The sequence below is a fragment of the Sminthopsis crassicaudata genome, chromosome 4 (assembly GCF_048593235.1).
Source record: "Sminthopsis crassicaudata isolate SCR6 chromosome 4, ASM4859323v1, whole genome shotgun sequence".
Lineage (NCBI taxonomy): Eukaryota > Metazoa > Chordata > Mammalia > Dasyuromorphia > Dasyuridae > Sminthopsis > Sminthopsis crassicaudata.
Genome location: NC_133620.1, coordinates 291,388,995 through 291,414,625, shown reverse-complemented (window position 1 = coordinate 291,414,625; position 25,631 = coordinate 291,388,995). Strand labels below are relative to the sequence as shown.

The following is a 25,631-nucleotide window of genomic DNA, read 5'->3' as shown; positions in this document are numbered from 1 at the left end:
GAATGTATTTTCGATTCCCCCCCAGATGACATTGCTTTAAATTGGGGCTTACTTGACAGTTGTTCCTGGTTGAATTGTTTCTTGATCTGGAATTAGATATGTAGGGGTGGATCATGTCCCAAAGATGGTGATAAAGACTTTTCACAGGACACTCAGAGGAGGATGTGTGTGTGTGTGGTGTGTGTGTATGTGGTGTGAGTATGGTGTATGTGTGGTGTGTGGTGTGTGTGTATGTGGTGTGAGTGTGGTGTATGTGTGGTGTGTGGTGTGTGTGTATGTGGTGTGAGTGTGGTGTGTGTGGGTGCATGTGTGTGTTGTGTGGATGGTGTGTGTGGTATGTGTGTTGTGTGTATGGTGTGTGGTGTGTGTGTGGTGTGTCTGGTGTGTGTATATGATGTGTGGTGTGTTTGTGTAGTATGTGTTGTGTGTGTGTGTGTGGTTCGTGTGTATGTGGTGTGTGTGTATGTGGTATGTGTGTGGTGTGTGTGTGTGGGGGGGGGCTGAAGTGAGAGATAATGAGTCCAGGATGATTTCTAGGTTGAGTCAGAAGGATGGGAGGATGGTGTTGCCTTCTACAGTAATAGCGAAGATGATCAGAGAGGGTTTAAGGAGGAAAGATAATCAATTTTGTTTTAGATTTGTTTAGTTTAAGATCCTGGACCACCATTTAGGTTGAGATTCTGAAAGACAATTCTGGATATGAGATTGGAAGTCACACTCTTATTTATTTGTTTGTTTTCTCGATAGTATTTTATTTTTCCAATTACATATAATTGTCAACATTCATTTTTATAAGATTTTGAGTTGTAATTGTTCTGCTTCTTTTCCTCTCCTCTTTCCAAGATGACAATCTGATATTGGTTATCCTTATAAACAATCCTTGTAAATGTATTTCCATATTAGTCACATTGTGAAAGAAAAATCAGAACAAAAGGGGAAAACCCCGAGAAAGAAAAAGCAAACAACAACAATAAGGTGAAAATAACATGCTTTGATTCACATTCATTTGATTCACATGGGATTTTGGATTTGTCGGTATGGCTGAGTGATAAGAAAAAAGGAATAGAGGGAAAGAGGGAGCTCATAGTGAATAGCCCCATTTTTTTCTGTAAAAGTTGAGGTAAGCTTCTCATCTGGGGGGTGAGAGGGGAGCCATAAAAAATTTGGAGAGAGAGAAAAAGACTTGGAAAAACCACAGTAAAGATTGGGATAATGGGTTGATAAGGGAGGTAGAGTAGGATTGAAGTTTTCTTTTACATAATGGTCGACACAGCCTCATACTTAAATCTGCCAGGGGGGTCTGTCTATAAGAATCAGATTTTCTAGCATATGACTTCGTCCCCAATTCTATAGGGCACAAGGGTATACCCTCATATCCTCTCCAGTCATCCTTTTATTAAGCTGGACAAAGTCAGAAGCTGCTTCCTAAAATGCCCAGAGGAGGAAAAGGCAAGGAGCTACATGCATGCTTCTCCTGGTAATGCCCCTTTCCCCCCCAGGGAGATAAAAAAAGACTTTTAAGAATTGTTTTCATTAACCTATAAATAAATTTGATCATTCTTTAAACTTGGAGAATTGGTGAAAATATATGGGATACTGTTGTTAGACAGGAAGCTTTTTGACTATCTGAATGGGGACTATGAATCAGAGAATCCAGAATTCTCCCAAGGACTCAGTCAAGTTCTGATGGAAGACTGATTATGGCCTTGGCAGTGGAAAGTCTGAAAATCCTAGCTTTATTACTAAGTGATCCTATACAAATGACCTTACTTAATCTCACTGAACCTTGGGTTCTTCATCTGGAAAACTTCCTTCTTCCCTCCCTTCCTTCCTTTTTTCTTTTTTCTGAATAGAGGGGCCCCTTTCTCTTACATTCATATATTAGAATAAAGAACAAAATGGAAATAGAAAAAAAAGCAGGTTAGTCAAATCAACCAATACTTCAACCACATCTGGTAACCATCAGCTATTCCACAGCTAGAGTCTTCTTCCACTCCAGCACAGAAGAGAGGGAAGTGAAATTTCTTAACCCATCTACAGGACCAAGATTGCTCATTTTAATTATGCAGTGTTCAGTTTCTTTGTATTGTGATTCTTGCATTTTAACTTCTTTCAAAGAATCTTTTCTTAGCTATTTCTCAGGAAAACCTAGAGGCTAGGTAAGATCCCTATAATTATCCCCATTTGAAGAAACAATTTCTTTGAATTAACTATGCCTCTCTGCCTCACTGGAGGTATCCATAAGTGGGCAAAGCAACTAAAGGAGGATAATTATGGAGATGGTAGAGGCTCCCATTTCTCTGCTTGTAATCCTGAGATTTCATAAGCTGAGTTGAGACAGAAACTGGAAAGCTGGCTTCAAGGACCCTGTGTTCTGTTCTTGATTCATAGATAGCTCTCCAAGGCTAGAGAAGTGAGATTGGGTAAAGTGGTTCCTGAAGAATTCTTTGACAATAAAGTCCAGTATAGGGAGGGATATTGAGAGCTTTGCTTAGGAAGGGGAAGGAATATGACTCAGTTCCAAAGACACTTCAAGGTCAAGAGAATGAATGATGCCCAAGGGGGAGTGGAGAAAGTGCAGTGGAGATTATATTTGGCCTTTTGCCTCCCTTTTTTTTGCCTTTCTATGCTATGCTGCTTTCTGTGGTCCTGCTGCTGGTTCTGCTAGCTGCCCTAAGGTGGCTATGGATGCAACTGACTGTCTCACCCCATCACTTCCCACCTCTAGTCCCTGGTTTTCTTCACCTCATCCAAGCTGATTTCCCAAGCCATTTGCTGAGCCTCGCACAGAAATATGGGCCACTTTATCGGCTTCACCTTGGGATGCAAGGTAAGAAAAGAGTCTTCCATCTGGACAGTCCTCTAGGTCTCCTTGGAACCCAAGAAACTCTTTTAAACTATCCTTCTTTCTTCTCCTCTAGAAGTGGTTGTGCTAAATTCCAAGAAGGCAATTGAGGAGGCTTTCATGAAGAAATGGATGGATTTTTCAGGGAGACCACAAACATTCACTAGTGAGGGAAATGACTATTGGGTTCCTTATTGTAATAAGGGAGGGGAGAATGGGACAAGAACTGAGGACTAGCAGCTGTAAATTTATTTCCAAAGAAGCAAGGGCTGGTGGAAACAAAGTTTGGGGCTGGGGTTCTAGATTTCTGCTTTCCAATGTTTTTACATTGTCCTCTCCATTCCCCAGTTCAACTGGTAAGCAAGGACAGCCAGGATCTGTCTCTAGGGGATTACACGCCACTCTGGAAGGCCCACAGGAAACTGGCCCGTTCTGCTCTTCTGTATGTTCAGAATAACATGGAGCCTCTCGTGGGACAGATGGTACAAGACTTGTGTAAGGTTAGAAAATTCCTGCTTAGGCTGAGCTCTAGGATTTTATGCTGCCCTCTGGTTTTCTCCATTTAAACTAGTTGAGACTGTACTTCTCCCATGTCGCTCTCTGCTTTTTGCAATGACATCAGGGCCTTTTTAACCTTTTTAATTCCCCTTCATTCCACAGAAGCTTCTTGCCCAGGCTGGCTCTCCTGTGAGCATATCTGAGGAGTTTTCCATGTTCACTTGCAGCATCATCTGCTTCCTCAGTTTTGGAGAAAAGGTTACTCAGTTCTGTTCCTTTTTATCAGGCACCCTTTGATCATTTCTCCTTTATCCTATCTTCCCATTTGTCCCTTCCCAATCTCAGTCTCTCTTCCATTTCCCTTTGCCACCAACCTGACATCCCCCTTTTGACAGAGGGAGTCTTCAGTTCAGGAAATTAACAGCTGCATCGAGGAACTGATGATAGCCTGGGACTGTTGGCAAGTCCAGATTTTGAACCTCCTACCCTTTCTCAGGGTAAGAATAGAATACAGTCCCCTTGGGACCTGGGGGTGGGGAGTTGTGAATGGGATGTCTTGACCAGAAAGATAAAAAATTTAGGTCTTAGAAGGGTTGCACTAACTTCCTTCCCAGGAGTGAGGAGGGAGAAGGATGATACAATTACTTTCTCTCTCCAGTTTTTCCCCAACCCAGGTCTCAGGAAGCTGAGGCAGATAATAAAGAAACGGGATGGGATTGTGCAGAAACAACTGAGATGGCACAAGGTAAAAGAATTATTTTTTTTCTGATTTGCCTGAATTCTTCTCCTCTGATTGCCAGGCAGGTTTCTATCCTCTCTTCTCCTTACCACACACTTTTTAAACTGAGCTTATGAAGAAATGACCCTTGCTTAATCTTTTGTAAAAAATTGTAGGTAGTCATTATGTATTTATTGAATTGAATTGAATTGAATTCATGTGAATGGGCATGTATTCTGGGAGAGCAGGAGAGATTAATGTTGGCAAGAAAAGAGAAGCATCATGGTCCCAGGAAATTCTTCCCTTAAAATTAGGAGCTGGAGGTCCTTGGTTTTGGGGAATAAAGAGAACACTGGTGCAACATGGGATAATGGTTAAGGCTCTAGGTCTGCTATAGACCATGTGCCCTTGGGAAGTCACCACCTCTCTAGGCGACATACAATTTTCTCATCTGTAGGAGTTGGATTAAGTGATTTAACCATAACCTTTCAACCTTAATATAATTCTCCTAGAAAAAAAAGTTGCCGATTATAAAATTAAAAAAAAAAAAAAAAGTTGCTGATACCACAGAGAGCCAATGGCTCCCAACATAGCCAATTTAGGGTGGGGTCCTATAATATTCCTGGGATCTATAATTCAATCTTTATGTCATACTTTTTAAAGTATATTTTTATATACCTTTTTTATCATAGAACTAGAGCTAGGAAGGACTTTAGAGGCTATTGGTCATTCCTTTCATTTTACAGTTGAGGAAATTGAGGCCTTTGCCAGTTAAATGGGTTGGCTGAAGTCATTTCTGAATTAAAATTCCTTTTCCATTGTATCACACTACTAAACTTCTAATGAACTTTATAGTGAAAAACCTCTTCGGTACCTGGGTGAGTGAAGAAAAATGTGCAATGTGTGATGTGACTAAATAAGTGGAGATGACTTTTGGGGACGACAGCTGAATGGGTGGGTAGAAGAGTTGCTCTTTCAGTGTCATTAAGTTAGCTGGTTATTTACAGAGATGGGACTCAGTTCCCATCTGGAAAGAGAGAATTTAAGAACCATTAGGCTCCCAGAAAATAAAATAAAAACTATATAGAGTGGTGTTAACATCATGCCCAATTCATCCTCCTTCACCAGGGGTTTTTGTTCAATATCTTTACCCTTATACTCTTCCCAAAGTGATTTTCTCTCTACCATCCCCCAGGAGACAATGGTGGAAGGGCAGACTCGGGATTTGACTGATTATATGCTACAAAAACTAAGGGAGCAAGGAGAAGGGCCAGGCCAGCTTTCTGAGGGACATGTACACATGGCTTTGGTGGACTTCTTCATTGGAGGCACAGAGACCACAGCATCTACCCTCACCTGGGCAGTGGCCTTCCTGCTTCATCACCCAGAGGTGTGGCCTCAGAGCACTGGACTGTTAAGGGATAAGGAATGGGATAGAAGACATCAACCGGGGAGATAATGGGCCCTAGAGAAAATGTAGTTTTCCCAGCAGAAAAGAACTCAAGAACTCCCCTCCCTCAGATACAAAGGCGGCTTCAAGAAGAGTTGGATCAAGAGCTGGGACCAGGTTTTTCAGGAAGCCCTCCCAACTATCAAGACAGAGCTCGGTTCCCCCTGCTCAATGCTACAATTACCGAGGTACTCCGGCTAAGGCCTGCAGCCCCCTTGGCCCTTCCACACTGCACCAAACAGTCTAGCAGGTATTCTCTAGGCTTCAAGGGCAAGGATGGGAAAAGCTGTGTGGGACAGATTATCTGTGTCTGAAGTTTCCTTGTCTTTAACTCTTTTGTCCTTCCTCAGCATATGTGGTTTTGACATCCCTAAGGATACCATTATTATCCCCAACATCTTTGGTGCTCACCATGATGAAAGTGTTTGGGCACAGCCATATGACTTCCGGCCTGGTACAGGGGTCCAAGGAAGGGGGTGGGGCTGTGTGGGCAGAGAGCTGGGATCTGAATGAGGGTTGAGGGCTTGGGGAAGACCAATACTAAATCTTAAAAGGGAGATTTGAGAATCAGTAGGGGGCTCTAGGGAGCTGCCCAATGTTTTGGTCTTGAGGGTGGGAAAAGGAATGGAATGGGGTTTGCAAGGGCAGTTACGCAGGTTCCAGGAGTTGGCAGAGGAAGCAGAGGCCTGATGTCCAAGAGTCAGATTTGTCTCCATCTCTAAGTATCTTTTCTCCTCTTAGATCGTTTCTTGGAGCCAGAACTGAGTCCGTCAGGGATTCCATTCAGCTGTGGGGCCAGGGTGTGCTTGGGAGAGGCTCTGGCTCGCTTAGAGCTCTTCTTGATCCTGGCTCGTCTGCTTCAGGCTTTCACACTACTGCCTGTAATTGAGGGCAGCCATAATCTGCCTTCTCTGAAGCCCACTTTTGGAATGAATACAAAGGCCCAAGACTTTCAAGTGCGGCTGCTGCCTCGGCTGGAGTGATAGCCTCTTCACTGTAGTGTACCAATAAAGTGCCTATATGCAGGCCTTGAATCAGTTTTTCTTTTATGAATTTTGTGTACAGTCCTTCTCTTCTACTCCTTTCTTCCAACTGGTAAACAAGGTGCTTTGCAATTGGGTGTTTTTCTCCCCCTGGCACCTGAGAGCACTTTGTTTTGGGAATAGGGAAGGGGAATGTTAGAAGTTATCTAGGGTTGTGCTTGCTATTGAGGATTTTTATAAATGCAAATGCCACCCTTTGTCCTTGAACCAAAATGCTGGTATTATTTGTTAGAACACGTAGGTAACTATATTGGTAAAATGAGGCCCTTTCCACCTTAAAAGTGAAGATTCAATTCCTAAATCCCTCACTCCTCTACATTAGCATTCATATGTAGAATACAAAGTAGAAAAGTGTAATTCCTTAAAACTGAAGTAAAGATGGATCTCTTCTCTCTTTCTGCTGGAAGTAACCCTTGAATTAAGTTATTTAGAAGCAAGGGATGTGCTTTTCTTGATTTGTTTTTTCCTTACCTACTCAATTTCATACTTTTCTCTTAAATTCGCAAATTCTCAGGAAGATCTCTTCTGGTTTTCAAAATTGAGATAAGGCTCAGCTCAATCCAATTTTTATATAACCCTAACTCTTGTGTATAACAGATTTTATTTCATCTTTCCATCCCTGGCTTAGTGTATGAATTAAAACCAACTTGGAAACATTTTTAACATGCATCATTTGAGATAGTGTTGGGCCCTTTTATTATCCTGCCACAGTTTACTTAAATTGTTCTGCCTCAGTTCCCCTGGGTTGCAAACTCCCTCCCCTACCCCCAACCATTAGGACTGATATAACTTAGGGCTGGCTACTCTAAGGATATAAACTGTAAATGTTTAATCCCAGATAGAGGAAGGAAGATCATCATGGCTCCAGACCTTCCCAATTTCTCAGAAGGACCAGTGCTCATTCTGCCTCCCCCTTTCTATTTTTGTTCTCCCTTATCACTAAAACCCTAGAAAGAATCTCTGGAATTTCATATTCGATACTGGATACTTTGAGACACAAGTTCGATCCAGTTAATTAATTAAGCTCTCCAATAAATAAAATATTAAAACTCTCTAATCTCTATCTTGCCTCAGTTTCTCTGGCATTACATTAGGACTTTTTTATATAAAGAGGACACTAGTCAGCCATCCTAAATGGAATTTTGAGCTGTCTCCCTATCCTTAGTAGCTGAGTTAAGATAGCAGGCCTCTGTGCTCTGGGAGCAATATATGTACACATGCCTCTACCCCTTCTGCACTAGCAGAGAGCTCTTCTTCCCCCTTCTTTCCCCTCACCCATCTGCCAATTTGAGAATATCTTGAGGCCTTAAGTGCATCATGTACATCTTAGACCTCTGTTGACTACAAATAATTTCCTTTTATAACCACTAGATTTGAAAGTTTTGTGGAAGTGGCTTTTTCTTTGTCCCAGAGTATAACATTTTTTTTTTTTAATAATCACAAATCACTGTGGGAGGAAGGGTTACTAAATGTAGAAAGTAATATGAATAGAAGGATTACATCAATCCCCTTCAGTTATTTTCTACAAATCCAAAGAATGACTGGCTCTTTGAGGGAAAGAAGAGAATGAAAATAAGGGTCCTGGCTTTTTCTGGTAAAGGGCAGCTGGATGGTCTGGGAGGCCCCTGGGGCAGGAAGCCTTTCTTTGGTATGTCCGGATTAGAGGGCTGGAAATGGGGAATCAAGCCCTCTGGGAAGATGGGTTATAACTTCTTGGCCTCAACTTCATTTCAGTGAAGGGAATGGAGAACTCAAAGCCCTTCCAGGCATACCAGCTCACACCCTAGGAGAGAGGAGTTGTTAATCACAATATGATGGTCTCCCTCATTATTACCTTCTCTGCTTCAGTATGATCCCACACCACCCATTCTAGCTCAGTGGGCACAAGGAGTACCTTGTGCTCAAAGGAATGAGAACCCATGCATCTCTGACAATTATTCTCGAGCTCTTAGGCTTCTCTTTCAATGAGGGAGCCTTGGTTTGTCACAGCTCAATGGTACTCTCCCTTTCCCTACCTTCAACTCCATCCCAAGCTTGAGCAATTCCCCTCCCAAGGCAGTCCCCTCATACTGTCCCATCTCACCTGGTGGTCGATGATGCTTCCGTAGAGTCCATTGAGGTTGGCATAATGGCAGTTACGGTACCACCAGCCACCTCGATAGGAGACAGCGCAAGGAATATGGAGATTGCTGGGGTCTCTGTCCCTTGTAGAGAACATACTGCCACTGTGGTAACTCATGGAGTCTCCTAGAGGGAAGAGGAGTGTGAGAATTAGAGGATGGAGAGGGCAAAGATTCTATTTTTTGGTAAACTTACAATGATGACTGAATCCTTCCCTTCCAACCTTGTGTTGCCCCCCTCTGCTGTTGATCTTACCTGCAGTACCATGGTAGCCCTCGAGGTGGAGACGGTAGTATTTTGCAGCTGAGTCCACAGTAAAGAAGTCATATTCAGCAAAGACAGACTCATTTCCGGCCCGGAGATCCACTCTCAGAGAGTAATCGCCGGCTTGGGTCAGGCTGTGTAGGGCCTCATTCCCTAGGATGGGAAGGAATATCCAGTAAGACTTCTAGTCTTTTAGCCACAAACTCCATACCTGGATCGGGCCCCAATTTGTCTCTCCAGATCTCACCATCCCCTTTTTTACATTTAATTTTTATTTTTTCTCAATTACATGTAAAGAAATTTATATTCATTTTAAAAAAAATTGAGTTCTAAAGTCTCTCCCTTCTTCCTTCCCTGAGAAGGCTAACAATTTGATATAGATTTTCTGTATGCTATCATGCAAAACATTTCCATATTAGCCATCTTACAAAGGAAAACAGACTCAAGAAACCTAATAATAATAAAAAAGAAAGCATACTCATCCCCTTTAAGAGACAGTCTTAAATCTTAGCTCCTTCCCTCCACCCAGAGCCAAGGGTAATGACACTGACCCAGCCAAAATTCCCCAGAGATGTTCCCAAATCCGTGGGCATATTCTGCCCAGTCCCTCCAGAAGTCTGTGTGTCCATCCATCCTACGCTGGAACACCTAATGTAATGGAATAACAATGACAATAGTTAACACTTATATGAGGTACTAAAGAATACAGGAGTCTGGAGGACTCCCTAGTTAAGGGGAATAGTGTTTCCACAGTCCGCCCCTGCCAGTGCCCCGCTACTCACCAACCAGCCACCTCCATCTGTCTCCATGTCACAGTAAACTTCTAGTGGACGCTCGCGGTTTCCATTGAGGAAGATAGTGGTCTTATGGGAGTGACTTAGCCCATTTTGCACCTCTTCTCCACAATCCCTGGGGAATGGGATCCTCAATCCACCTAGGGTGGGAAGGGAGGGAAATTTAATAAGAGGGTAAAAAATGAGGAAAGAATTGGTGGCCTAGATGGGACTTGGGACTCAAGGCTGCTCCGTCCCTCTGGCTTACTTTTACCCCTGCCCCTCCATTTTCCCTTGGGGACTGTTGTCAACCCCCAATTCCCCTCCTTTTTCTTTTTGGTTTCTCTCTCAATGTCTAACCCCAGTACCAGTGGTAAAGGTGGTTGGCACGGGTGGTGTGAGACTTTGCCCCCGGATGGCCTGAATCCAAGCATTATACAGAGTGGAAGGGAAAAGGCCAGACAGTTGGTGAGATGTGACCCCTCCTGGTAGCAGAATCTCCTACAGTAAAGGGAGAAGGAGAACCAGTGAGTAGGGAATGAAAGATATCCACAGAAAAAAGATCAGAAGAAGTAGAGACAGACACAAATGTGGATATAAGAGTTTGGGCTGGCAGAGGGAGCAGTTAGGGATACCTTAGTCTGTTCTCCAGGAGTGTTATAGCTGAGCAAGTAGCCAGTAGGTGGGGACTCAGGTTCAGTCCAGGTGAGTAAGGCAGAACGGGGGGTAACCTCTTTGGCTTTCAAGTCATGTGGGGCATCCAGTCCTGGGAAAGGAAGGCAAAGCTCATTCTTCTCTTTTTAATCCCATAAGATAAAGCAATGCCTTTCTGTGATCCCTCACTCTCTATTTCTCTGGGACATCACATTAGAACTGTTCCCTCCCTCGTATATCCCTCTTTCCGGTTCCCAGGCCTAGCGATACCAGTAGTGAAGGTGATGCTGGCAGGGGAAGTGATGTTGGGACCCCGGAAACCTCTAAGGGTTACAGTGTAGTTTGTCCGGATTTGAAGATTATGCAGGGAGAAGTCTAAAGCACCTCCTGGAACTGAAGTCATCACAGGTGGGACTAGAGATGAGAAGAAGGAATTAGCTTCCCTTTAATACCCGGCTGTCTTGCCCCATACTTTCTGAATCATCTCATTCCCCCTCAGAGATCCATGCGCTTAAAACCTTAACTTCCTCTGTATCCTACATTGCCTCTTTTCAAATTACCTTCCGGGGCTGTGATCCGAAGGGCATATCTGTCCACAGGGGCTTGAGGAGGACTCCAGTGCAGCAAGGCTGAATCATCAGTAACATTCAATGCTTGAAGGTGGGTGGGGCCATCAGGGACTGTGGGGAATGGGATGGACAGAACTACCGAACTGGTCCCTATCCGGTCTTCCTTCTATCTCTACTTAACTGTTTAGTCCCATCTTTCTCTTCCCCTTAAAGCTCTCTCACCTTCCCCCATCTTTGCCCATTTTCTTGATATTCCCCAGCTTGAGCCTATTATCTTTCTCATTTTTAATCTTCCCCCCCCCCTTTTTTTTTTTTTTTTTTTACCGATTTCACAATTTCCCCTCTCTCCCATCCATCCACATCTCTCCTATTTCCTTCATCTTCCTCCATATTTCTCACTCTTTCCAGTCTATTCCTCCCTCCTATCTTTTCTTCCTCTTTTTTTCCCTTTTGTTCCCACTTTTCTTCCCTCTCTTCCCCTTTGTCTGTTTTACCGGTTATGAGGAAGCCAGTGAGAGGTTCACTTTCCTCAAAGCCACGAACAGATAGCACAGTCACTTCATACTGGGCTCCAGGGGTCAGACCCACCAGATGCTGGTGCCAAGTATGACTGTCCACTTGTACACTTTGTGGTTCTCCTGGACATAAGAGAAAAATTCATTTGGAGCTCAAAAGGATTAGGGATTTGGTGAAGAAAGACAACAGGAAAATGAGGGAAAATAGAAGAGGGTGAGAAGGTTTTAGCACAGCATGAAAGAAAAAGAGATGAAGCCAAGATGGAGTCAAGGTAAATAAGCTGGCAGGTTACCTCCATCTGCCAGCTGGTAGGAGATTTTGAAACTATCCACTTGGTTCGGGGGTGGAGTCCAGCTGACCTTGGCTGAGTTCTCTTGGATCTCACTGAACTTGAGGTCCCGGGGGCTCTCTAGCACTAAATCAGCAGGGAAAGCAATTAAGGCCTGATGTCTGGAACACTGTAGGCACTTACTATTTATTGGATTATATTGGGGCCCATTTCCAACTTTAGAAAGGGCAATTTTGCTAGGATCTTTTCCCCACATCAATCTTTTATCTCTTATTAGCGATTTCTTTCTATATGACTTATTCACCCTTCTGTCCTATCTGTTGATAAACAGTTCACTCCAAAGATTCGAGACATACCATCACAGGTTTCTTTTGCTACTCATAATTACCATTTCCATCTTGTTTTTTGAGGAAGAAACATGATTATTCCTGACAGAATAACTTTTTTAGCCACCCATCTTCCTAACTAAATCCTCTTTCTCTTGGGGTAGGATACTGAGGGTGCTGATTTGCCTAATTACCTAGGTGGGAGTCATGGAGTATGAGTTAAAGTTAGGGGTAGTGCCTAGAGGCTGTGGGCCCTATCAGGTGGTACCTGGACTGAGTGTTCTAGCAGTGCCCTGGAGGCTATCAGCCTTGTGGGGACCACGAAGGCCATAGAGTGTTACTGCATAGAGGGTTCCGGGCCTTAAGTCACGAATAATTGCTGTACGTCGGATCCCAGGTACAGTCAACTCTCGTTGTAACAGAGGGGAGTACAGTGGCTCTGAAGGCTTTATCTCTGGAATCCCATAGCGAAGTAGAAATGAATCAAAGGCACCAGGTGGAGCCTCCCAATTCAGCCGGAAGGAACTTGTTGTCACATCTGATACAGACAGTTGGGACAGACGGCCCCCAGGGGACTGCCCAGCTGGAGCCAGCCCTAGATTATAGGTCAGAAGGGAAGAGAAAAGGTCATCAGACTGCAGTTTGGTATTGGACCTACACTTTCAGCTTAATTTTTATTACCATGAGGGATTGCCCTCCCTTTCCCCCCTGTAATGCTCTCTCCCTCCATACTCATAACTTTTGTGCAAATATTTTTGATATTTCCAAACATTCCCTTTCCTAGACTCAAAGATGGTGTACCACAAGATAGAAATTTGGTTCTCTGGCCTAGAGCTCTATTGTGATTAGGAGCTATCACCTGTAGTGGCTTCTGTAGAGATGGGACCCAGACGCTTCCCATCATAGAGTCCATATAGGAGGAATGTGTATTTCCGGTTGGCCTCCAGATTGGAGATAGTGATCTTTTTCTGGTCTCCTCTCACGAGCACTGCCTGGGACTTCCTATCTTTATCTTTATACTGGATCACAAAGGAGTTAAAAGGTTCCTGTAGGACAGTCCACGAGAGACCCAAGGAATTTGGGGCAACATCAGTCACTTTTAATACTCCTAGGCGGGGTCCCATCAAGGATTCAGGGATTTCCGTAGCTGGTGCCGAAGAAGTTGCAGCTTCTTCCTCTTGGGTTGCATCAAAGAAAGAGAAATAGAGACTGAGCCAAACTACAGGACACTTTGTACAGAAACAGGGTTCTTATTAATTGGAGAAACTTTAATTGCTTATGGTTAGGCCATGCCAATATAACAAAAATGCCAACAATGCCCCTAAACTACTTTACTTCTCAAATTACCAATAGATTGCTTTATAGATCTAGAAAATATAATAACATAAATTCATTTAGAGAAACAAATGATCAAGAATAATAGTAAAAATAAATAATGGAGAAAGATGGGAAGGAGGCATAACATTGTCAGATCCCAAGCACAAAACCAATAATCATTAAAATGATTTGGTACTGCTGGGAAGTAACTCAATGGAAGAGATTCTATATAACATATAGAAGGAAATAAACTAATAGCAGAGAACTTGATAAACTTAAAGATTCCAGTTACAGGGATAAGGGCTCACTATTCAGCAAAAACTCCTGGGAAAACTAGAAAGAAATCTGGCAGAAAATGGCCTTAGGCAATCATCTTAAGCCCCATACTAAGACAAGTTTCAAAATTAATATGTAATTTAGAAATAAAAGGTTACATCCTAAATAAATTAAAGGATCAAAGAAAAAGTGGGAATACTATTTAAAATTATGTATTAGGGAAGAATATGACTATAAAGGGACAGAATCACAGGAGAAAAAAATGGATAATTTGAATTACATAAAACTGAAAAGGTTTTGCTCAAATAAAATCGATGCAATTAGAAGTAGAAGGGAAATAAAAACAAAGTTGGGACATCTGGAAAAATCAGAAAACAGATGAGTAAGAGCTAGTGAGTGATCTCAGATCACCTAAGATCTGTGGTTAGTCATGACTCCATTTAGATATTATTTTAAGTTTTGCAAAGTGTGTTTTTTCACAACCCTGGAAATGAGGTAGAATCCTTTTACAACCTAGAACCTTTTAGAAACTCAAGGCTCTGAATATTATTTTTTATAACATACAGACCCTTGGCCTATTGACTTAGGTTGTTTTGCAAATGTTGCTTATAACTCTTCTGGAAAGTGTTTCATGGATAACTGTTTTATCTATCCAAGTAGCCTGAAAGGTCTTAAGGGCAAGGACCATAGCTCAACTTCTAGAATACTCCCATTACTCAGCCACGTCTCAGTTCTTAGTATAATGGTCTGCACACAACAGCAAATGCTTATATTTGGAATGTTAGCCAGATCTGTTTTCTTACCTTAATCTATAACACTTTCTCTATTACCCTCTTGATGTCTTCCAGCAGAGAGGACAAGAGAAAAGAATTATATAACTACTCAGAGACATTAAGTTGACATCTGGAATACTGGGTAAGGTCCAATTCTCATATTCTCTCTGCTTACCTGTCACACCTTGGGCAGAGATGGGGCCAACACGTTTTCCATCATAGAGACCATACAGGAGGAACATGTACTTTCTCTTTGGCTCCAGGCCAAATACAGTGATCTCATTTTCATTTCCAATTACAGGCAATACCTGAAGCTGCCCATCCTTATCCTTGTACTGAACCAAAAAAGAGTCAAAGGGACCCTGTGATACTGTCCATGAGAGGTGGAGAGAGTTGGGAGTTGCATCTGTTGCCTTCATTTCTCCCAGGTGGGGTGAGAGTTGGGTATCTTCCTTTTTGGGAGCTGTGGGGAAAAAGGTAAAGCCTTATTCAAGAATTTGAAGAAAGGAAGGGGGAGTTTAGGAGAAAAAAACATGCTTTTGCATGAATAAACTAGTGCAACAAAATCAAGAAGACACATGAAATACTCTTTATATCAAATATCTTATTTAAAAGTGTGATAATCAAGAATCTAGGAAAATGACCTAAATAAATATATGTGACTAAAAAGTCATTCCCCAATAAGTAAGTAGTCGTAAAGTTTGAAGAATTTTCAAGAGAAGAATTGTAAATAACTAATGAGTATATGAGAAGATGTTGCAAGTCACTAATGATGAGAGAAATACAAATTAAACAACACTGAGGTTTCACCTCACATTCATAAAAATGGTGGAGTTGGTAAAAGCTGGAAAGGATCTGGGAAGACAAGTATACTGATTCACTGTTGTAGAGCTGCAAGTTAGTCATACTCTTTGACTCATTCATTTGATCTCACAAATGAACATGCACTCAAAGTAGTCAAAGCAGAAAAGTTCCATAGCAGCATTTTTTATTTAGTGGTAGTGAAAAATTGGAAACAAGGTAAGTGCCCATTGATTGAGAAGTGACTACACAGGCTGTGGTATATGAAGGTTTTGGAATATGACTGTGCAATAAAAAAATCATAAATATTAGGAGTTCAGAGAAACATGAGACTAATATTAGTGACCTCAAACAAAAAGAGCAGAATTGGGAATATAATCTATATTGTATAGTGCATCTCAAAATGAAACTCATAAATAGCTGAAATCAAGTCAAATGTAATATGGCCAATTTTGGTTCCAGAGACCAGATAATAAAATACAAATGATGACAAAACACACCTTCCTCTTCTAGATGGAGGAGGAGGAACTGTGAGAGACAAATATTATACACAGATGTAGTGTCTGTGTTGATTGGTTATGCTTAAATATTTGTTATTATAAGGGACTATTATATTATTAATGATAGGGTTTTAATGTTTACAGAGTACTTTACAAATATAATCTCATTTCATCCTCACAATAACCTTAAGGCTATTATTATCTCTGTTCTATAGATGAGCAAACTGAGTCAGGCAGAGCTTAAATGACTTGCTCAGACTTACATAGCTAATAAGTGACTGAGTTTGAATTTAAATTCTCAGGTCTTCCTGACTCCCCATCTAGCTCTGTACACTGTACCATCTGGCTGCCCCTCTTCTCCTTTGTTTCTCTTTCTCTCTTTCCATGTGTGTCTCTGTCTCTCTGCCCTTATGTAAATATTCTATTCTACCATATTATTATATACTGTTAAGTGTCTGAGTAGTTGGGGAGAAGAAGAATATTAAAGAAATGAATATGGTGGAAAAACAATGAAAACATTTTTTAAAATGACTAATAAACTGAGAATACAGGAATAATAACAGTAAATAATTTTAAAAGTATCCTCAGCCTAAGGTATTCTGAAGAAGTTCAGGGTCTTCTACATCCAAAGGATCTGATAAAAGCCTCATTTCTAAAATATATAGAGAATTGGTTCAAATTTATAATAGTTCAAGCCATTTTCCAACTGCCAAATGGTCAAAGGATATGAACAGACAATTTTCAGATGAAGAAATTGAAACTATTTGTAGTCACATGAAAAGATGTTCCAAATCACTACTGATCAGAGAAATGCAAATTAAGACAACTCTGAGATACCACTACACTTAACCTGTCAGATTAGCTAAGATGACAGGAAAAGATAATCATGAATATTGGAGGGGATGTGGAAAATTGGGACGTTGATACATTGTTGGTGGAATTGTGAATGACTCCAACCATTCTGGAGAATGATTTGGAACTATGCTCAAAAAGTTATCAAACTGTGCATACCCTTTGATCCAGCAGCATTTCTACTGGCATTATATCCCAAAGAGATCTTAAAGAAGGGAAAGGGACCTGTATGTGCAAGAATGTTTGTGGCAGCCCTCTTTGTAGTGGCTAGAAACTGGAAACTGAGTGGATGCCCATCAACTGGAGAATGGCTGAATAAATTGTGGTATATGAATGTTATGGAGTATTATTCCTCTGTAAGAAACGACCAACAGGAGGAATACAGAGAGGCCTGGAGAGACTTACATCAACTGATGCTGAGTGAAATGAGCAGAACCAGGAGATCAACAACAAGAAGACTATACAATGATCAATTCTGATGCATCACTCATGCATATGCTTTGTGAATAAAAAGCTTTAATTAAAAAAATTAATAAGAAAAAAAAAGAACATTAATATGTTAATTCTGATCCTGGCCTCCAGAACTAGGGGACATCAGCTAGGTTTTCTTCAGAACCTCCTCTCTTTATAAGGCTCAGACCCTAGACTCACATTTCTCCTCTATCCTAAGGTAGATAGAACTCCCCATCTTTCTCTCCCTGGCCCCAATGTCACCACTTACTTTGGCTAGCTGCTTAATAAATGAATAGGTCACATACCAGTCAAGCCAACTGCTGAATAAATAAGTTAGTCATTTATTTAAAAAGTAGATTGAGAGGGGAGAGGAGGTCCTCTCTTTCACCTTAGTTTGCTCCTGGGGGCTGATCTTGGTCAATTTTCTGATCAGACAAAGACTAGAATTATGAAGAGAGCACACAATGAAAAGGATATCTATATTAGTTGCTTTGTAGATGCCTCTAAATAGCAAGTTTTGAGATGGTAAGCAGTAGTTGAGTTAATCTCTTTTCATGAATCATAATAATAACCCCTCCCATCCTTAAATCCTTAATCCTGTGCCCCTTCTGTTCTCTTTACCTGTCCTATGTGGTACATGACATTGTCTATATCGATTTCCCAAGGCCAGCAAGGGTCTCATAGCCACAGTGAAATGGGGAGGAAGCTCAGATAAATGGAGCGGGTAAACAAAGGGATAGACATGGGGAGAATATGGGATAGGGTTTGAGGAGGGAGTTTGATAATGGAGTGGTAGGAAACTGAGGCTAGGGTAGATTGGGATGGGGTGGACATGTCCCTGAGACCTTTAGAAAATAAGAGACTTAGAAAGAAAATTCTGACATCCTAAATCTCAACTTCTGGGCAATCCACCTCCTAATTTGGCTCCCTGCCCTTGGCCTTTCTCTGGATAGTATGACTCATGGCCTCAGACCTCATAGGTCTCTTTGCCTCTGGGGTAGCTGAATCATTGGGAACAATAACATCAACTTTTTTCATATTCTTTTTATGAGATCAAGCCTTCCTTTATGTCTTCCGGTGCCTCTTCTCCCCTATTGTCCCTGGGTTGAGAGATCAAGTGAAATGGATAGAGTAGGAAATGAGGTACAGCAGGTGGAGCTAAAGTGGGAAGGAAGGAGAAAGGCAGAGGAAAATGAGGCAATTAAAGAATACTCTGCCTTTCTTAGATACAATATGGAGCTCTCTGGCCTCAGAGTGCCAAGGAGATAGTGAGAGACTCAGGAAAAAATCATGGGCACAAGTAACTTGGGTTACTCGATGTATGATGAAAGCACCTAAGATAACCTTCCTTTATGGAGAAGAGACATACTTGAAGTACAAATGTTATAATACTTTAGACTGGACTCTTGAAAAACTCTTGTTGGGTCAGATTGGATTGAAGAGACATCTCTCCTTTTATTGTTGTGCAAATTATTTGTTTTTGTTAGTGCATGTGTAAAATCATCGTGACATTGTAGTACTAGAGTGACTAAATTGTGGAAAAACTGTTCCCATGTGGGGAAAAGCAATGAAATGAATCATCCAAGAGAGCTTGGGGAGGGGAAGAGTTGCTAGTGACCGTGCCAGGGAAGGTTTACTCCCTCACTGGGCTCAGGGTCTATGGAATGTCTCTGCTCTGTAAATGATCTGGGAGCCAGGACACTCCTCATACAGGAAATGGGAACACTGAAGGCACAAACATGAAGCGTGTTTCATATAGGAGGAGGTTTCATACAAGATCCAAGAGGAAATGATGAACCCCATCATCAAGGCCACATAGTTGTTAAGTTACCCAGGCCCAGATGAGCATAAAGCTTCAAACAGACTGAACTAGACAGAGAGAAAGTCAAAGACTTTCTGGTTAGAGAAGTCATAAAAACATCCAAGGTGGGTGAAGAAGACAATCACTAGTTTAATAAAATAGCCTAAACTCAGAAAGAATCACTGAGAATGAATCAGATAATCCTTATAGAGATCAAGGAAGCTGCAGAGTAAAAGGGCAATGCAGCTATCATTGCCAAATCATTACCAAAGTCACAACCAGAGGCAGAACAAGTTAGCATATATCAACTAATAAAAAACAACTTGCTGCTTGTTTTGATAAGACTTTAGCCAAGCCAATCAAATACCATCCAGTTAGTAACCCTAAGTACAGCCAAGAGGAGGAAAGCTGGGGACCTACAATTGGAAAGGAGACAAAAAATGAGATTATGAAATGAACTGTATCCCATGAATTGTACCAGACAAGTCAATAATGGTCAGACTTGAGTGAAGTTAGGACAAACATTCTAAAAAGTCATCATTTTAAGGCTTTAGTTCTGTTTTCTTGCTTTGTTTCCCCCCATTATTTCCTAGAAGTTCCCTTAAAAAAAAAAAAAACTCCCAGCCTCTTATCAGTTGAATTAAAAACACATTGTTCCCCATGTCCGAAATGCCCTTCCTTCTTCATCTCTTACTTGGAGTTCTACTCCAGGGTCCAAGGCTCAGCTTCTATCAGAAGCCATTTCTTGATTTTCACAAGATTGATATCTTTCTTTAATCCCAGAAATTACTTTCTGTGTACTATATCTCTTCTCTAAATTTGTATCTATATGTTTGAACTGGCTTACCTGAATAAATGTATGTTCTTCCCTATGTAAGCTCCTTCTGGAAAGAGACTGTTTTGTTTTTCTCTTTGTATCCTGGATACCTAATGCAGAGATTGGCTCATAGTAGGTGCTTGATAAATTCTTACTGAATGAATGGAAAAGGAATTGGTTCACATCTAGGCTGGGATATCCAGGGGGAATGTTTTAAATGGAAAAGTATACTGGTAAAAGCAGTAGCCTCAGTTCAGGATCCTGGAAAAATCCAGTGGAACTGGGACAGAGAAAAGTGAAAACTTTTCCTGTGAGAGACAATAATGAAGATAAGCTTTTCTCTGAAACAAAGAGCATCTAAAAAGATCTTTATACTGGACGTTGGTTTGAGTTTTGAATCTGAGAGTCTTGGACTCAATCTAACAAGATGAAATTCAGTAGGAATAAATGTAAAATCTAGCATTTGGTACAAAAAAAATCAACTTCCCAAGTATAAAATGGGGAGAAGCATGATTAGACAGCTGTGTTCTGAAAAATTATCTTTGGCTTTTGGTGAACTATGAGCTCTATATGAGTTAGCTATGTGATATGGCAGACAAAAAAACTAGTGGAATTTTGGAGGGCATTAAGAGAGACATAGCTTCCAAGAAGAGGATGAGATAATAGCCACTGTACTCTGCCCTCTTCTAGAGTACTATATTTATTTCTGGATTCTTCTGTTTAAGAAGAATATTGATAACTTAGAGAATGACCAGAAAAGAACTATCAGAATAGTGAAGAATCCTTAGTCTACTTGAAGGAACTGGGCCTGTTTAACATGGAGAAGATGAGTAGAGAGGTGGAAAGGAGAAGATAGTTGTGTTTAAGTATTTGAAGGGCTATTGTGGAGGAGAGATTCAACTTGTTTTATACAGCTTACTAGTACAAAACCAGCAACAATGGGCAAAAGATTTGGGAGGCAAATTTGGGTCTGATGTCAGGAAAAACTTCTGAATATTTCTACTTAAATTAATTATAAAAGATTAGTCTTCTTTCATAGACCTAATTGTTGAAAAAAGGCCAGGTAATTAATAAGGTATTTAACTGTAAATATGTCCACATTAGGGGATACCTTTATATGTTGTGAATAAGTCCTTGAATAAACCGGATTGGAAACAACTTCATAAGCTTAAGAATTATAGACTGTGACTTAAGGTGACCTGTAAAAGTCAGGTCAGCAACTCAAAGAGAAACCCAGCTTCTGATGGCACTTGAGGCGAAAGAAGGGGGAGGCTTCCACAAAAGAGACAAGGACTCTGGAAGTGATAGTGCTAGGACACATTTCATATAGGTATTAAGACAAAGTTATTGTCTTGATCATTCTTAGTTCTCAATATTCTTCTTAAACAGAAGTATCCAGGAATAAATATAGTACTCTAGAAGAGGGCAGAGTACAGTGGCTATTACTTCACCCCCTTCTTGGAAGCTATGTCTTTCTTAGTGCCCTCCAAAATTCCATTAACTTTTTTGTCTGCTATATCACACAACTGACGAAAAACCTTCAGACTACAGACTCCAAAGCTGTATCCTTTTTCTTCCTTCATGGAAGCTATTACTTCTGGGAAAGTCTGTTCACTTTTCTTTGTATTAAACATTTATTTTGTCCCTACAAACAGTGGTAACCATAGGTAAACCTAGTTTGTGTAACTTATTGGAAATACAGTTGAGAGGAGATAATTGAAGGGAGAATATTCCTAGAATAGTGAGATCTAACATGGAGATGTTCTGCCTAACTGTTATCTCTGATTGGGAGTTCAGAGGCAGAGACAGAGAAAGAGAGAGACACAGACAGAGACACCCAGAGAGAATACTATATTCTTTAAGACAGATTCCCAGAGCATTTATACTGTGAAATCCATCTAGGTCAGTAGTAGTAGTAGTGTCAGTAGTAGGCAGAAAAGGGGAAAATTAGGCATGATTAACAACTGAAGTCACCACTCCATCCCACAAGTGCTATAAGCTTTGACTTTCTCTTACTCTTAAGTTTCTAGATGGTTTATATACTTGCACATTTGTTTAATGCACATGCACACACACACACACACACACACACACACACACACACACACACACATATATATATATCCCATCCATATATGTATGTATATACATAGTCATATATACAGACATATAAATATACACACACATACATCTGACCTAAAGAGTAGGAACGATTCTTGCAGCAAATCACTAGTTTTGCTATATTATCTTAAAAGCCTTCATCCAATGACTAAGGCCATATATTCCTTCAACATGATTAAAGAATGTCACCCTTTGTGAAATTGTAAGAGAAGTCAGGAACTCCTTTGCAATATTTACATGGCACTTTAAAGTTGGCAAAAAGCTTTTCACATAATATGACATTTAAACTTCACAAGAACCCTATGAAGCAGATACTATAGGTATTCCCATTTTACAGGTGAGAAAATTAAGGTTCAGAGGAGTCAGATGACTTCCTCAGGGTCACAGAGCTAATAAATGTAAAGGAGTGATGTTTGAACTCAGGTCTTTGTTAATGCATCTAATTTGTTATCCCATTTCTCATTTTTAAGTGACTTAGGAAGGAATGAGAACCTCATTAAAAGTAAGAGGATGATGAATAAGAAAGGAGCAGGGGTCATGAGGTGACTAATACAGCTTGACTCCCCAAATTGGACCTACACAGAGACCACCAAAAGAAGCCTAGAAGAGAGAAGAGTAAGCTGGGATGGTCTTCAAGTCAATAACAGGCTATTATAGAGCAGAAAAAAAAATATTTCAGACAGACGGAGGTAGAACTTTCTGTCTATTAAGAATAATTGGGAAGTAAAATTAATTGTAAAGAAGGAAGCTATAGGGTATTTTTGAAGGGAGGGTTCAGAAAAAGGAACTTTTTAAGGAAAAACTTGGGGACAATACTGTTGGAAAGAGACGGAGGGTCCTACTCACCTGTGGTACCATCTGTAGAGATAGGGCCAAGTCGTTTTTTGCCAAAGAGTCCATAGAGCAGGAACTTGTACTTCCGATTGGGTTCTAAGCTGGAGATAGTGATCTCTCTCTGGTCTTTTCCTACGGGCACCACCTGGAGCTGCCCATCCTTGTCCTTGTATTGGACCACAAAGGAGTCAAAGGGACCTTGAAGGATGGTCCAAGAGAGATGCAGAGAATCTGAAGTTGGGTCTGTCACTGTCATTTCCCCTAAGAGGGGAGCTGGTTTCACTGCTGGGACTGCAAAAGAGACCAAAAAAAAAAATGAAAAGAGAGGGAAGGGGAAGGGAAAGAGAGAAATAATTTATAAAATACTTTCCTTATAACAACTCTGTGAAGTAGGTAGTATTATTATTCTCATTTTTATGCACAGGGGAAACTGAGTCTTGAAGAGGTTTAAATGATCTAAGCTTGTAAGTAATGATACTAGTATTTGAATATATTTCTCTTTTGAGTTCCCCTGGTATGACTTTATGTTGCATCTGGAACTGGGAAGAAGGCAGGGTCTGGGTATCGCAAATGTGGTATTCAGGGTCCTGAAATAATAAGGGCCTCATGGGTTTCTCTACTCTGATAATGGAGGAAAGAACATCCTAATCACATTCAGTGGTGGATAAAAGAGGACAGAAATAGAAAAACAAAGTCCGAAAAAGGAGGATTTCCATTGTACACTCACGGGTCTTGGCATCTGCAGAGATGGGGATACTGCGTTTCCCATTATGAAGTCCAAAGAGCAGGAACTTGTATTTCTGAGAAGGTTCCAGGTCTGAGACAGTGACCCCATTCTGATCACCTGCTACTGGAACCACCTGAAGCTGCCCATCCCTATTTTTGTACTGGATCACAAAGGAGTCAAAGGGACCTTGAAGGACATTCCAGTTGAGGTGGAGGGAATCCTGTTTTATATCAGTCACAGTCAGCTCTCCTAGGGAGGGTTTTGATGGGGACTCAGTACCATCAGGAGCTAGGCCAGAAAAGAGCAGAGATCAGTTGAACCAAGCTGGAGAGGCCAGTATCTGGGAGTTGGGGTGGAAGAAAGGGCATCAGGTTCTAGAGGTGGACACTTAAGTGAACTCTGGAGAAGCTTTTGCCGAATATTCTAGGGTACCCAGGATAGCGCATTATTGGGCTACCAGCAAAGGCACCTAAAGGAATGAAAAATATACAGCAGCCACTAGGTCAGTCAAGCTACCAATTTTCAGTCAGCTCTTAACCATGTGCAATCCCAGAGGATCCACTTGAGGTCTCAGAAGGAGGAATTGATGGAAAATGTAGGCATAACTGCTTCTCTGGGTTTGAGTTAGTCTCCAGTAGGAAGGAAAGCAGGTTCAGCTCCTTTGCCCTGAGACAGCCTTGTCATGGCAATTGTGGAGAAAGACCCCACACAATAGCTTTCATGAAAGCCAAAAAGATTCAACTTGTACTTGTGATAGGGACCAGGTCAGAAAGCATGACTTCCTTGTGGTTCCCCCTGTGCAAACCACTTGTAGTTTGCCCATCACCATTCTTGTATTGCATCATGAAAGAGTCAAACTGGCCCTCAGTGATAGTCCAGGACACGTGCAAAATATCTGAGGTGATCTCCATCACTGTCAGCTCCTCCACTGGGGCTTAACCAAAGTTTCTTTGGGGGATTCAGCGGTTAAGATGTGGGGGCTGGAGACTCTCCTAGGACTGGGACAGTCATAAGAAAGCAGAGAAGAACTGGGCTAAGAAGGATAAATGTGAGTCTTCCAAGTTCCTCTTCAAGGGATATAAGGACATATAGAACAACAATATTCTCTATGGTACAGTTGAAAATGTTCTAGATTTGGAGTAGAAGGCTTTCCTCTGCCAGTTATTACTTGAATTATCTTAGGTTAGGTCACTTGCCCTCTCTAGGCCTTAGGTCCTTAACTTTAAAATGAAGGGGTTAGACTAGAATTTCTATAAAGTATCTTTTATTTCTAAATCCTATAAAATACAGATAAAAATAATGAAATGTGGGCTGTCCTTGAAATCATCCATGTCACAAAAAACTAAGGGCTTCCTCTCTGCAGTGCCTTGTGGCAAGATACTGAAGGGACACACATCAAATTCCAAGCCCCGCCAAAGAGTTCTTTCTTAATGGAATCAGAATGGACTACTCTTTGAAATAAAGCTACTAGCTAAATATGTCGGGGATGTCTTGTTATAGAGAGACTTTTATTAGAATGGAGGTCACTACAAAAGGGAAATAAATTGACTATGAGTCATCCCAGAGGGACTAATCTTGAACACTTACCTATCATACCAGTGGTGGAAACAAGACTCACATGCTGTCAGTCATGGAAACCATAGAAGTTCATTTTATATTTGTGGCTGGTTTCCAAGTCAGAAATTGGGACTTCACTCTTGTCACCCTCAATGTGAACTATATGGGCTGACCATCCCTGACTTATACTGAATGCACAGTAGTCAAAAATCTCCCTAAATGACGTCTTAGGAGAGTTGAAGAGAATCTGAACCAGCATCTGTCATTTTCAGCTGCCCCCAGAGTAGCTCTTTGGTGTGTTCTGAAGACTCCTTAGCTGCAGTTGTGGGAATTAGGGCCCCATCTACTACTTTATCTGGACTTGAGAGGGAGGACATAAAAGAAAGCTGAGGTGGGCTCAGGAAAGGATGAATTAATTCCTGGTCATTTGCTCTGTAGTCCATGTGAAAATGGAGTACACTTATCTGTGAGAGAAATAATTTCTCCTATCAATTTTTAAAAAGACTACTTTACATTATAGGAAGAAAAGCATTTACATGTAGAAGAATTTCAACCAATTGAATAAATCAGAATTATGAGGCTGAGAAGACAAATGGACAGACACAAACACAATAGAACATAAATAGCTCCAACAAAAATCATTTCTACATAGTAACTATGAGAATCACAGAATTGAGGGAATTTGTTGGAATATGCACAAAGGCAGATGTAGAATGAAAGGAGAAATACAGAGTCA

General features: G+C 41.1%; 2 protein-coding genes across 6 annotated transcripts in view; one reads left to right on the top strand and one right to left on the bottom strand.

Annotated features, from left to right (window-relative positions):
- The first annotated feature begins 2,424 nt into the window (after nucleotides 1–2,424).
- Nucleotides 2,425–6,546, top strand: CYP21A2 (cytochrome P450 family 21 subfamily A member 2). Its single transcript, XM_074311364.1, has 10 exons — nucleotides 2,425–2,830; nucleotides 2,922–3,011; nucleotides 3,194–3,345; nucleotides 3,506–3,601; nucleotides 3,739–3,840; nucleotides 4,002–4,088; nucleotides 5,257–5,451; nucleotides 5,583–5,761; nucleotides 5,862–5,965; nucleotides 6,253–6,546. Exons 1-10 carry the CDS (start codon nucleotides 2,632–2,634, stop codon nucleotides 6,492–6,494), a joined length of 1,446 nt encoding a protein of 481 aa, XP_074167465.1. The 5' UTR covers nucleotides 2,425–2,631; the 3' UTR covers nucleotides 6,495–6,546.
- A 664-nt stretch (nucleotides 6,547–7,210) lies between these two features.
- Nucleotides 7,211–25,631, bottom strand: part of TNXB (tenascin XB) — a 90,338-nt gene continuing 71,917 nt past the window's right edge. For 4 of the 5 annotated variants that reach the window (XM_074311355.1, XM_074311357.1, XM_074311356.1 and 1 more), the window contains 16 exons: nucleotides 23,339–23,626; nucleotides 22,624–22,902; nucleotides 14,608–14,895; nucleotides 12,926–13,243; nucleotides 12,335–12,661; nucleotides 11,744–11,866; nucleotides 11,430–11,573; nucleotides 10,927–11,046; nucleotides 10,637–10,780; nucleotides 10,348–10,478; nucleotides 10,081–10,213; nucleotides 9,722–9,873; nucleotides 9,491–9,587; nucleotides 8,931–9,092; nucleotides 8,638–8,801; nucleotides 7,211–8,337 (listed from right to left, as the gene is read on the bottom strand). In XM_074311355.1, the coding sequence (XP_074167456.1) occupies nucleotides 8,236–8,337; nucleotides 8,638–8,801; nucleotides 8,931–9,092; nucleotides 9,491–9,587; nucleotides 9,722–9,873; nucleotides 10,081–10,213; nucleotides 10,348–10,478; nucleotides 10,637–10,780; nucleotides 10,927–11,046; nucleotides 11,430–11,573; nucleotides 11,744–11,866; nucleotides 12,335–12,661; nucleotides 12,926–13,243; nucleotides 14,608–14,895; nucleotides 22,624–22,902; nucleotides 23,339–23,626 (2,972 nt within the window). In that variant the 3' untranslated portion in view covers nucleotides 7,211–8,235. Of the gene's footprint in view, nucleotides 8,338–8,637; nucleotides 8,802–8,930; nucleotides 9,093–9,490; nucleotides 9,588–9,721; nucleotides 9,874–10,080; nucleotides 10,214–10,347; nucleotides 10,479–10,636; nucleotides 10,781–10,926; nucleotides 11,047–11,429; nucleotides 11,574–11,743; nucleotides 11,867–12,334; nucleotides 12,662–12,925; nucleotides 13,244–14,607; nucleotides 14,896–19,686; nucleotides 19,736–22,623; nucleotides 22,903–23,338; nucleotides 23,627–25,631 lie in introns of those variants that run through there. The other variant, XM_074311359.1, reaches the window with a different exon arrangement.

Bases quoted from the DNA above. Each gene is read 5' to 3' on its own strand.
- CYP21A2 (XM_074311364.1), top strand. From the start codon at position 2,632: ATGCTGCTTTCTGTGGTCCTGCTGCTGGTTCTGCTAGCTGCCCTAAGG. The intron at 3,602-3,738 runs GTTACTCAGTTC...CCCTTTTGACAG, and splicing joins TCCTCAGTTTTGGAGAAAAG to AGGGAGTCTTCAGTTCAGGA. The intron at 3,841-4,001 runs GTAAGAATAGAA...TTCTCTCTCCAG, and splicing joins ACCTCCTACCCTTTCTCAGG to TTTTTCCCCAACCCAGGTCT.